The following is a 13,537-nucleotide window of genomic DNA, read 5'->3' on the forward strand; positions in this document are numbered from 1 at the left end:
GATGGCAGTAAACGCTCTAAATATAGAATGAATCCTAATAGTCAACTGTCAACCCCATCTAGCGTCAAGCAGACACATTACCAACCTATAAACAATAAACTTTTCTGTTTCCAATATTCAGCCCACCGCCAAATAAAAGGGAGCTATTCACAAATTATATATAGTCCATATTTTTTAAATGCATCAGACTACATGGTGTAGGGGTTTATATTGTTTGATATCACTGAATACTAATGTAGTGTTGCAATTCCTTACTGTGGCCACTAGTAATGCGAGACAGGTCCACTGTCCCACTAGCTTCAAGACACAAACCAGAAAACATGTATTTATCAATAGAAGTATTTCCAACGATATTACTGTTCAAAGTTTGTCAAAAAAAAGTGATAAGAAGTCATGGTATAGTATGTCAGAAAAAAAGTGATTAAAAAGTCATAGTATAGTATGTCGAAAAAAAGTCATAGTATAGTATGTCGAACAAAGTGATAAAAAAAAAGTCATAGTATAGTATGTCGAAAAAAGTGATGAAAAAGTCATAGTGCAGTATGTCAAAAAAGTCATATCATTGTGTCGAAAAAAGTGATAAAAAAGTCATAGTATATAGCATGTCGAAAAAAGTAATAAAAAAGTCAGTATAGCTTGTCGAAAAAAGTGATAAGAAGTCATATTATAGTATGTTGAAAAAAGTCATAGTATAGTATGTTGAAAAAAGTGATAAAAAGTAATTTTATAGTATCTTGAAAAAAGTTATAGTACAGTATGTCTAAAAAAGTGATAGTATAGTATGTCGAAAAAAGTGATAATAAGTCATAGTATAGTATAACTTTCCGTATTCCGCTTATAACCGCATCACCCTAAGCTATCTGACCTGAGTCATGAAAAGTCAGAGTATAGTATGTCATAAAAAGTCATAGTGTAGTATGTCATAAAAAGTCATAGTGTAGTATGTTAAAAAAAGTCATAAAAAAGTCATAGTATAGTATATCAAAAAAGTCATAGTATAGTATGTCAAAAAAGTCATAGTCTGTACGTCGAAAAAAATGATAAAGTCAGTATGTCCAAAAAGTGATAAAAACAAATCATAGTATGAAAGGCGAAAAAGTGATAAAAAAGTCATAGTATAGTATGTCATAAAAAGTGATAAAAACAAATCATAGTATGAAAGGCGAAAAAGTGATAAAAAAGTCATAGTATAGTATGTCATAAAAAGTCATAGTGTAGTATGTTAAAAAAAGTCATAAAAAAGTCATAGTATAGTATATCAAAAAAGTCATAGTCTGTACGTCGAAAAAAATGATAAAGTCAGTATGTCCAAAAAGTGATAAAAACAAATCATAGTACGAAAGGCGAAAAAGTGATAAAAAAAAAGTCATAGTATAGTATGTCGAAAAAGTAATTAAAAAGTCATAGTATGGTATGTCAAAAAAAGTGATAAAAAAGTCATAGTCTGTATATAAAAAAAGTCATAAGTACAATTAGTCATAGTATAGTATGTCAAAAAATGTGATAAAAAGGTCATAGTATAATATGTTGAAAAAAGCCATTAAAAAGTCATGGCCTAGTATGTCAAATTGTGGCCAAGTGAAGTTAAAGTTTTCAGACGATGTTTTCTCTCCTCTGCACTAGTAGCTGTGTCATCACCCACACTGAGTAAAAAAGCAGAAAAAGCACAAAGAAGCACAAAAACTGTAACAAATATTTAACAGCTGAATCATTTTCTAAAAGCTGAAGGTTGTGTAAATAGTTTAAAGTTTGAATTACGTCTGTAGGTGAAAGTATGTAGGAGTAGTAGCATTTAGAATAGGAAATAGCCTGAAGAAGACATAAAGATTGCTCCATTGACTTCCAATGTACAAAGAAAAAAGCTTGATATTTTAAAACTTTAAATGGTGGAGAAAAGCGGAATACAAGCACAAATGTCCTTAAAGAGCTGAACATTTTGATATTTTAATGGTTTTTGTAGCTGAAAGTATGCAGAAGTAGTAGGCGACTGAAAATCATACTGAAGAATCGGATAACAATACCGTGAATGCTGCTGAATCAGCATTCACACAATAATATTAATATCATTAACGATCAGTGTTGGGCAAGTTACTTCTAAAATGTAATACATTATAAATTACTAGTTACTGTCATTTGAGAGTAATTAGTTATATTACAATATTACTGTCTCTGAATTGTAATGCTTTACACTACAATGTCACCACATTTATGAATAAACTGAAAACCCTCCTTTTTGATAAAGCTTATAGTTAGGGAGTGAGGAGATCCAGAAATGCTTGTTATTAACCTAGCTCTGGGGAGTTTATCTGTAAAGTGTCTCGATATAACTCTTGTTATGATTTGATACTATAAATAAAATTGAATTGAATTGAAAGTACGGTATAGAATTTCCACCGCTGATAAATGTAATGCTAATATCTCCAGCAGCAGTGGCAGCAAAAACTGTCCTGTCCTGTCCTGTTAGTAGTGTCCTGAGGAGTGTCCCGGGACAGTCAGACACTGTCCTGTACACTGTCCTGTGACTCGTCATGGGAGTCACAGGACAGTGTACAGGACAGTGTCTGACTGTCCCGGGACAGTCATGGAGTCACAGGACAGTGTCTGGGAGTCACAGGACAGTGTACAGGACAGTGTCTGACTGTCCCGGGACAGTTATGGAATCACAGGACAGTGTCTGGGTGTCACAGGACAGTGGGTGTCACAGGACAGTATCTGACACTAGGACAGTTTTTGCTGCCACTGGTTCTCAATATTTACGTGTAGCAAGCCAGACAATAATTCCCAAACAGGGGCGCTGATGTACCTGTTGGGAGATGTTGTCCGTACTGGCTCTGACCACGGGAACAGTGACGGGCAAACGCAGCGTAAAATTCCATCTAGGCCTACGAATTACCCTCTCACAAATGTAGAATCAGATTCTGCAGTCATCTCAACCATCGAATTCCAGTAAACGTTACTCTTTTACTTGCGGACTTTTTTTTCTGTGCCGAAATGTTTTGCGGTGATCGCGAATTCTTAAAAAAAAAAAAAAACACCTCATACTTTCAGGTTAAATGCATTGTAACTTGCGTTACTGAGATTGAAACGGGTATAATATTACCGAAATGTTATTAGTAATGTGTTCAATTACCGCATTACAGCAAAAAGGTGTACATTACTGTAATTGCGGTACTTTTGTAACGTGTTAGGCTACTCCCAACACTGTTAACAGATTTATTTGACGGAAAATTGTCTTTAATGTTGCAGTTCCTCGCTGTGACCACTGGAGTACACTATTAGGTCCAGCTAGCTTCAAGACGGACACAATACCATGCTGATATTTCCGGTAAAAACTGTCAAAATAAAATAACAAAAAGAGGCCACATCAGCTGTTTGAACTAGCATTAAGATAAATGTGTGCAGTTTGCATTGGTGGGGCTTTAATACAGCTACATGTTTAGCCTATCTAAGCTCAAACGTCAGAGGTAAAGGGAAACTGCCCGTCTGCCCCCCTCCATAAAGTAGGCCTAGGTTACACAATTTCAACGCACACATGCTTTTGTTCACGTTGCATTTTGCTGATGCATTCTAGAACCAGAGTTTTGCATAACTTCACCAAGAACCACTGCTGCTATACAGGTTTGTCGCACCATTCACATAAACACATTTGAAATAATTATTATGGTTGACAGAATTAATATCATAGCCAACTAATATCATCGACACGAATTGCAAGCACATCTAACCCTCTGCAGTTAATGTTGGCTAAACGTTGTTCCCATGAACTTTGGAAAGACCTGTAACAACAATACAGTGATATTATTCACATAATGGACTAGAGGACAATCCTTTAACTCTATATACTCAGGTTACCCCTCAGTGTTTATTTACAAAAACGTGATAATTTAGTCTTTATGGAGCTTAAAAGATGTTCTTGTTTATTACCACCAGGTATTTTCATTATTATTTACATCAGGCAGTGGTTAATGGTAATGTTATATGCTAGGTGCAGCAGTATGCGCTGATATGGTAGAATTTCAAACACAATAACTGTGTAACATTAGAAGGCTGATATCAGAAGGTTTGACTCAAGTTGGCTGCCGTTATTTGCAATGCACTAAAACTGTATTAAAATTAGGAAGTTTAGGTCTGTTTTAAATATAATTTGCTCATACCATTATTAACTGTGTAAAACCTTGATGTTAATCAAAGCAAGTTATCTTAAACAAATGAACTTAATTTGAATGTATGAATGAATGCGTTATTGAGTTATTAATACAGTGGACAGGAGGTCAAATATTAGACCTTGAGCTATTCATGTGAGTCTACCTTTATTTCAAGTCTATGATTTTTAACACAAGAATTTCATCTGATTTATGTTTAATAAAGGAATAATAGTCTCCATACATGTTCATACACACCACTTAACAACAAACATCAGTGTCAAAATTGTTTTTTAACAAGCAAAGCACAAAAATATAAGGCATCTTCCGAAGTTACGAGTTGGTCTGGACTAAGGGTATGGAATATAACAAAACATTATTAACATAATTAATTAATAAGAAAATGTTCCAAAATTTTTTAGCATGATTGATATTTTTTAGTTTGTTTTTAACATCTCTTCTTACAGTTATGGTGATCATTTAAAATGCATACTCTCACACCTTTAACAAAATCTAATTACATATTTGTGTAACCATGTTTACTATAATTGTAAAAAGTTTTTTTTCTTTGTAGCCTGATTGTGCACCAACTCTTTTTCATCTATTGTTCATATGGGTGTGAACCTTATGTCTATGGTTGAATGCATTTTTTGAATGGGAACAAACTCCAGGGATTTGGTATACTGCAGGTACAAAACAGGTATCATGTGAACTGTGCTAACAAAAGGTACAATAGAACTTCTCTTGTGACATGAATCTTACATAGCAAGTCCATCATTTCTCTCGGAACCTGTTTTTGTCTGTGTATACGAGAGCCAGGGTGGTCAACAGGACATACTGTACAATGTGGTGGAAAAAATAATAACGCATGGGAACATGGGAAGTATTTTGCTCCTTGACTGACAATTCTATCTGATACTGTACTTTCGGTGGCCACTTTATTTAGTACACCTGTACCATCTAATGCAATCCAATGCATCAACTCTGCCATACATTTTACCTTTACAAAGTATAGTAATAGTTCAGTAATAGTTCAGTTTTTGTTGACAGTGTCAACAAAAACATTTTCACACATTTACAATACATCAGGACGGAAGCATATCTGAAACATCTCTCAATCGAATACTGTCAGTACAACACCACCACTAATTATGACCTCAATGGTCAAAGTTTATTCATGCATTTTACCTATTCTTTATAAAGGAAATTTGTCAATAACAAGACTTCACTGTTTTAAATTTATCATATGTGACTTGAGAGATTGGACTTTTAGGCATGAACAGAGAACCTACATCATACTGCAACCTGCCAGATTACACTTCTCTGTCTGTCTCAACCAAGACTGAGCATTGAACATTGCTTATTTGTTTGTGTATTTAAGGTTACAAAATATGTCAATAACACATACAGTCAAACGTGTCTGTCTGTTTGTTTCATAATACTTCCCAGTTTCTTGTTTCTGTGATACTCCATTGTCTGGTTTGTGTTGTGGGTTCAGGGAGTGGCCAGTTTTCCTTTTATAAGCAGAGCTGGAATAAATTGTTGCTTTGGACCAGACTGCAAAGATCTGATTTTCGAAAGCACGGAACCCAACACTCTGCCACGATGTAAGTACTTTTTACTGTCCAGATTGTCTTAGATGTAAATCATTGAATATACATTTCTTGGTGCATGAACTAAGCTTAAGTGCTGTGTGAAAACTTCTTTTTTTACTGGATGAGCAAAAATGGCTTGTTAAGTCACAACGTCACACTCTACTCTATATGTGTGTTTCAGGATTTATCTTTCAGGGCTTGTTGGCTTTCTGTTGGTGTTAACAGCTGAGGCCAGAGTTGGGTAAGAAACCTGAATTTAATCCCCATTTTTAATAGATTGCTGCGTTTGACCAAAATTGAGTTGAACCAAAAAACCTTTTCTGTTGACCAAGTGTTGGTCAGTAGAAAACTGGAAGCACTGTTACTTCCAAGTTAAAATTAAATTATTATTATTATTACTATATCAGCTCATGAATGGGATTCTTAAGGAATTTGAAGATATTAATAATTTGTACCCAGATCCTGGCAAAGACGATTATTGCTATAATGTTGTATACCTCATACATATGTCTTTATTTGTGCCTTTTTTAATAGTTTCCTTTATAATTACACAGAAACTCATCTCAGTTGCAGTTCTGTACTGAGACAGAACAGTGCCTGCTGTTTGATCGGATTTGTGAGACTGACAAATATGAGGTAAGTGTGTCTGAGCAAGAGAGGAACCTTTTCACATTTGAAGTGCAAGAAACCTTCATAAAGCCCACTCCTTCGTGTTTAATCATGTCCCTCAGGTCCGTCACTATGACTCTGTGAAATGGGTTTCAACTGACGAGACATCCTTATTCATGGAGATTGCAGCAATGAGAGCATTCAAACGACTCTTTAACTACATCGCTGGTGCCAACGAGAATGGTGCATTATTTATTTATGTATTATTTAACATTTATTGAAACATGTAGTTTAATTTAGATCAAAATGTCTTTTTTAAGAGAGCCACACAACCATCAACAGCACACTATATGTGCACAGTGGCGCAACATTACAATGCATGAGTATAATGTTTAAAACTTTTTGTAATTGATTCAGTTTGTCAGTTTGCAAGGAACATAGTATTTTAAAACCATTTTTTTCAGCCTCTGTTTAAATATCTGGTACAGCTAAAATTAAAACCCGACAATACACATGTAATTACTGTATTTAGTTGTGATCAGAGAGCAGAAATGGTTTGGCAGTTGTATTGGATATTCAAGCCAGAACATTGTTGTGCTTGTTGTGCATTTCCTATTTGTGACATTTCTTAACAGGAAAAAGAAAAAGAAAACTATAAAAAAAAAAACTCTTTGTATTTTCATAATGTTTACATTCAGGAAAGAAAATTAAAATGACAGCTCCTGTTCTTGTGAAAATTTCTGAGGACAAGTCATTTTGGCAAATGGGTACCTACACGTTGAGTTTCTTGCTGCCATCTGAAGATCAGACAAATCCCCCCAAACCTAATGATAATAAGGTAAGGTTATTTGACAAAACATGGCAGAAAACACATCAAACCTTCTTTTGGTTAATGCCAAGATCATGTTTTTTTTTTTACTTCTGTGAAGTCTACCTTCAGCTCTGGCAGATAATATAGCTTTGCTGAATTGCAGGTGTACATCCACCGGATGGCAGATATGAAGGTGTATGTACAGACCTATGGAGGATGGATGACGAGCATGTCTGACAAAAACAAAGCAAGCAGTCTGTCCTCCGCCCTTGACTTAGTCGGTGCAGAGTACAACAAAGGCTTCCACTATGCTGTTGGCTATAACAGGTAAACAAATCATCGTCTTCTCACGAAGAATCACAAAACACATTTTATATTGTGTAATAAATTAATGTGTGTGCTTTTGTTTCTTGCAGTCCAATGACCATGTTTAACAGGCACAATGAGGTGTGGTTTGTCGTTGGGGATGACCCGGTGTGTCCCAGCAGTGAGGAATTGGAGTCTTGAATATTATGAGCCCTGTGCAATGACAGCTTACAGCAGACATTGTATATGAAGAGATAATGTCTCTGGACATTGCTTCAGGTCATAGTGTGTCAAATAAATAACCTGCCAGCGAGAGCACAGAATTTAAAAATGCTGATACATCTGAATTAATTGTGTACACCATGTAGCACTTGTGAAGATGGTTTTACACTTGCTTGTTAGGTTGTTTTCTGTTTCTATTCAATAAACTTACCCTTTTGCAGCGATTTCTATTGGTGGTTCTTAACTAATAAAAGGCCTTGTCGTTGGACCTATCCTAAAATGTGTCAAAAGCAGCTGGTTTAGATGAAGCCTGCAAAAGACAACCCAGTCTCACTCCAGTTTGGTGTTTCTACAATATCTTTTTCTACAATTTCTACAATTCTACAATACCACCAGATGGCACTACTAAATTCAAGAATACCATTACTGCCAGGATTACACACACTGCCTTGCACTTCAAGCTTTTCAGTGACATATGATAAGGATTGTTGAATATGTTGAAGATTTACCCTCTGAGAGAAGGGAGACAGTGTCAGGTTTTGGAAGCCAGTCTGGTGAAAATAGCATAGGGGCTATTTTATTGACGAATGTCATATTCCATTTACAAGCTAATGTGCAGGAGTCATAAACATCCACCCTTGACCTGCCCTATTGCTTTAATGTCACTGTACCATTTTGGCTGTTGAATGGCACCTTATCAGCCCAAGCACTGAAGCACTGGGATGTGGAAAAATATAATCACTGACACAGTCTCTGATTTCCCCAATTGGCTAATTTTATTATACTGAGTAAAGCTACGTTTTCAGATTGTATTGTTCTTTCCTTGAATACAATATTAAATTTATTAGTTTAACTTAAATTCTGTGATGGAAAGTACCTAAGTGCATTTACTTAAGAACTGTAATTGACTGCAGTTTTTCATCTGGTTTAATTTTTTTTACTGTTCAAGGCCCAAAGAAGTAAAATCATAAAATGTTTCACCCCAAAAAAGCAAATATTAGAGAAAAGTAAAATAAAATAAAAGACTACACATTTGTAGCTGAACCTAATTTGGTCTTGTTGCCTCAGATTTATCCTGTGAACCTTTGGAGGGGCCGGGCCCCTCGGCTGGGAACCACTAGACTGTATATACTGTATATTTGTACGTGTTCTGTATACAAAGTAGTTAAAACTAGCTCTACCTCGACCAGCTACAACAATAAAATGCTACACATTGATGCAAGAGTATTAACAATCTAATAATGTCATATGCAGTACTACAACATATTAAAGGGGCCAGTTTTTTGCTGCACAGGTTCTTTCACATTTAATACTTTAATTACATTTAGCTGAATATACTTCTGTACTATTACTCAAGTAAGATTTTTAATTAAGCACTTTTACTCATAATGTATTTTTACATTGTTTTACTGGTACTTTTACGTAGTAAACCTCCTGTGTACTTACTACCACTGCACAAATTGCAATACAATACATAATGATAATGCAGGAATTAACATGAAATCTAAATGGCTGTAGTTTTGACTGTGATTAATTACACTCTTCAGTAGACTCTTATCAGCTAAGCTCTAGGATGGCTCAATGATACTGGAGTGATTCCACTACAGTAACATTCCAGCAGGTGGATATCTGACTGTGGAGGGGCTGTTTGGCTGGCTGGCTGACTTACTGACTGGGTAGGAGTGCCAGTCAGGAGAGGTTTTATGACACGGACTACAGATCAAAGTCCACTTATGGGCCTCAAACAACCATCAGTCCACCTGGGCTGTTAAGTCTGCCAAACGGCCTTTCTGTGGCCCTCCTGCGGTGTCGGTCTGGTCTCCTGATCTCTGCAACGATGAAGATCGAGCTGGACTGACTCTGAAGCTCATATCCCATCAGCCAGAATGGACCTAACTGATTATCACCCACAGCAGCCACAGCCACTTGTCCATCACCATGGCAACTACCCAGAGGATCTGTTAACTTTGGAAGGATCATTAACATGTGAGTTATTGTGATTGTTGAGGTTGAGATTGATAGTGCCCTCCTAGGCAGGTCTCAGAAAAACGTAAATATGTTTAAATGTCTTGTTTTAAAGTTGGTATATAACTGTGTCTGAAAATGTATATCATGAAGTGGTCCAGAAATTATATTGATCACGTCCATGTGAAAATCCACATTTACAGTAGTAAAGGCTTAAACGTGGTTCACAGTTGTGTCATAACCAGTGATCTCTAGGACTTATGTAAGGGTCATATCTGTGGTCACAGCCAAGCAAATCAAGCTGAGTGATAAGGTAGTGTTGGTAACAGAGGGGTCGTCCTGCACTGCTATTAAACCTCATTAGATGACACACTTATGTCAGCAGCAATATTATAACTCAAATCTGACAGCATTTCTGCTGAAAGTCCACTCACCTTTGGCATCTCTGTATTTTACTAAAAGTAAAGAAGAAAAAGAGAAGAGAAAACAGGAAAAGGAAAGAAGATTGGAGCAGGATTTGCTCTCTGAAGCATGTATGTGTTTTCAGGAGCTTAACAATTCCAAATGAACAACCAGCACTTTATTTCTTACCTTGTGCCACAATGGAAACAAGCCTTTGGGCTTTTTTGTGTTTTTTCTATCCTTTTGAACACGTTGTGTTGATTGTTGCTGTTGTTCAATAAATTTTCCATCCATCCATCCAACCTTGTGCCACATTGGCTGCCTTCAGTATTCAATGTTTGTATCATACGGTACATTTGACATTCAGTGTTAATTCAGTGTCATTCTCCAGCTCAGGAATTTAAGACAGAGCCAGACAGCAGACCAGAGTCAGAGGAGAGCTGTCCCATCTGTGAAGACAAAGTATCAGGATACCACTATGGACTGCTCACTTGTGAAAGCTGCAAGGTAAGGGACAGGGGTTTGGACAGTCCATGGAAAAGCATGTATCCTCTAACAGCACCATACTTTGGTCTTGTAGTACAGACCAAATAGCCATATTCAACTACTATGATTCATGATGCATACTTTTATATTGTCACTTAGGATTGTCTTGTGATGTGCAGAGAATGAAGCAACAGGATTACAGTCTCTCTCTCTCTCTCTCTCTCTCTCTCTCTCTCTCTCTCTCTCTCTCTCTCTCTCTCTCTCTCTCTCTCTCTCTCTCTGTCTGCAGGGCTTCTTTAAACGCTCTGTGCAGAATAACAAGCGTTACACCTGTGCAGCACAACAGAGCTGCCCCATGAACCTTTTGCAGAGGAAACGTTGTCCTTCCTGCCGCTTCCAAAAGTGTTTGGCAGTGGGCATGAAGAGAGAAGGTAGGCCTACAGTAAATAGCCCCCACCCCCCACACAGAAACATACACACATGCACCCTCATGACCTTGTACTTGTCTTCTGCTTCATTGGGACATGCATGTTCTTTTCTCCCATATAACTTATCTAAGTCATAAACCAGTGCTGTAATGACCCAGATTATAATAGATGACTTTGTATCTGAGCCCTAAATAAACGTAGTGGGCATATTAACAGTTTTACAAACTAAATTGTCTCTGGCAATGTCTGAAATCTTGTCGTGAAACCTTGATCATTTGTTTCATGTTCTGTTCACAGCGGTAAGGGCAGATCGCATGAGAGGTGGAAGGAATAAATTTGGACCTCTGTACCGGCGGGACAGGCAGAGAAAACAGCAAAAGGTGTATCACCAGGCAAATGCTGCTCCCTACAGGATTAAGATGGAAACAACTCAAATACACCGGCCCACAGCTCCAAATGACCCTCACCTAATGAGCAGTCACACAAGTGCTCCATTGTCTTCTGATGCTTTTCAGCAGTCCCACATGTATTCCTCTGGTATGGGGCAGTTGGCTGCGCCCATGTCTCTGGACTGCACTATGAACGCAGACAGGGTGCTCACCCCTCTATCGCTGCCCTACCCTGGACTGTACGATCGCACCTTCCCTGGATACCTCCAGGAGAAAGGAGTAATGCCTTTAAACTACAGCCCGCCTTCCACAAACTACATGCACCCAACTCCGAACAATTCATTCACACCTAAAAGCACACCAGCATCATCCCTCTGCTCAACACCAAGCTCAACTACCCCTCTTTCCGAGGCTCCCACTCTTACACCCAACTTCCTAAGCCAACTTCTGGAGGGGGATCAGGATGAGAGCCAGCTGTGTGCCAAGGTCCTCGCCAGTCTGCAAAGAGAACAGGCCAATCGAGGCAAACATGACCGCCTAAATACATTCAGCATCATGTGCAAAATGGCTGACCAGACTCTGTTTGGGCTTGTGGAGTGGGCTAGGAACAGTCCACTTTTCAAGGAGCTCAAGGTGATAAATCATAAAATTATAGAGTTACATAACCCTTTCGCAGTAGTAGAAATTACCTGTTTATGCAGACTTATGGCATTTACTCTTTGCTATATGTTGGGTGCTTACTAGATGAAAGATCGTAGCCTTTAATTTGCAACTACATACGATAAATTGTTTATGCTTCCCACAGGTGGAGGACCAGATGGTGCTCCTGCAGAGCTGTTGGAGTGAGCTGCTGGTCCTGGATCACCTCTGTAGACAGGTGACCTACAGTAAAGAGGGCTGCATATATCTGGTTACTGGACAACAGGTAGGGTTTAACATTAACAGCACAGAATGCAGAATTATTATGATCATCAAAATGTCGTTGAATAGAACATTATGTGTCGTTTTGGATTGCACAGAAAGAATTGTGATCACCACCTTTCTCTCATTCTGATGCAGATTGAGGTGTCGATCATCATCTCTCAGGCAGGAGTGACGCTGAGTAGCCTGGTATCAAGGACCCAGGATCTGGTGTCCAAACTGAAGGCATTCCAGTTGGACAGACATGAGTTTGTCTGTCTCAAATACTTGGTGCTTTTCAACCCTGGTGAGCTTTTCCTTTTGAAAGTCTAGTAAGATTAGACCCTTTATAGAAGAGACAAATCAGATGTAGCTTTTTGATCAACTTTGTGACCTTTAAGTTGTAATATTTATGTTAAAGTCTTGCATGCATCTGCTGTTGATGGTATGTGCATGTATTTATTGTGTGTGTTATCTTTTTTCTGTTCTCTAGATGTGAAGTCAGTGCAGAGCTGCAGGCAGGTGGAGCAGACACAAGAGAGGGTGAACAGGGCCCTGATGGAGCACACCCAACAGAGTCATCCAAGACACTCAGACAAGTTTGGCCAGCTGCTGCTCCGGCTTCCTGAAGTACGCAGCATTAGCTTGCAGGTTGAGGAGTATTTGTACCAGCGCCATCTTCTGGGAGATTTGCCCTGCAACTCTCTACTCACCGAGATGCTGCACACCAAGCACAGCTGAGAAAATGCTGCTGTATCTTCAAGCCCTGGTGACAAGAGTGGCAACGCCTGAGTTTTCTTCTGTGAATTTTTGTACCTCCTTTTTGGCCTTTAAGACCCAATTATGCTTTTTACTTTTAATAATTGTTGCAAATAGTATAAAGGCATGCTTTATGTAACAGTGACATGAAAAATATGTGATCCAGGATTAGTAGTGAAGGGAAATATTTAGTACACCAGTGTCATACTTCACCCAAGTGCCCATCATTAACAGTATTACCACAGCCAAACAGCCCAGTAAATATTTGTTTCTGTCAGTATTGTTGGATAGATTTTGGATCCAAGCACTACCATGTTTTTATTAGGCAGGAAGTGCTTAACCGTGTATAAACAAAAGAGAAATGCATCATTAAATAAATAAATTTGGTTTCGGAATATTCCGATGTGTACTCGAAACCTATAACTGAATTTACTCGTGTGTTAAACATAAGTGTCACTTTTTCAGTATTCTGCAGCAAGATTTTGCTTTAACTCATAGGTTGTAGTACAAACTGATATCAACT

At 37.8% G+C, this 13,537-nt stretch overlaps 2 protein-coding genes across 2 annotated transcripts; both read left to right on the forward strand.

Moving 5' to 3' along the window:
• Positions 1–3,545: 3,545 nt before the first annotated feature.
• soul5 (heme-binding protein soul5) lies at positions 3,546–7,909 on the forward strand. Its single transcript, XM_031312557.2, has 8 exons — positions 3,546–3,618; positions 5,641–5,749; positions 5,919–5,978; positions 6,292–6,373; positions 6,469–6,589; positions 7,045–7,184; positions 7,321–7,484; positions 7,574–7,909. Exons 1-8 carry the CDS (start codon positions 3,561–3,563, stop codon positions 7,662–7,664), a joined length of 825 nt encoding a protein of 274 aa, XP_031168417.2. The 5' UTR covers positions 3,546–3,560; the 3' UTR covers positions 7,665–7,909.
• A 1,507-nt stretch (positions 7,910–9,416) lies between these two features.
• nr5a5 (nuclear receptor subfamily 5, group A, member 5) lies at positions 9,417–13,426 on the forward strand. The gene is made up of 7 exons (XM_031312521.2): positions 9,417–9,671; positions 10,444–10,559; positions 10,828–10,969; positions 11,264–11,988; positions 12,161–12,280; positions 12,415–12,562; positions 12,749–13,426. Exons 1-7 carry the CDS (start codon positions 9,572–9,574, stop codon positions 12,994–12,996), a joined length of 1,599 nt encoding a protein of 532 aa, XP_031168381.1. The 5' UTR covers positions 9,417–9,571; the 3' UTR covers positions 12,997–13,426.
• Positions 13,427–13,537: the final 111 nt, after the last annotated feature.

The sequence above is a fragment of the Sander lucioperca genome, chromosome 21 (genome assembly GCF_008315115.2).
Source record: "Sander lucioperca isolate FBNREF2018 chromosome 21, SLUC_FBN_1.2, whole genome shotgun sequence".
Lineage (NCBI taxonomy): Eukaryota > Metazoa > Chordata > Actinopteri > Perciformes > Percidae > Sander > Sander lucioperca.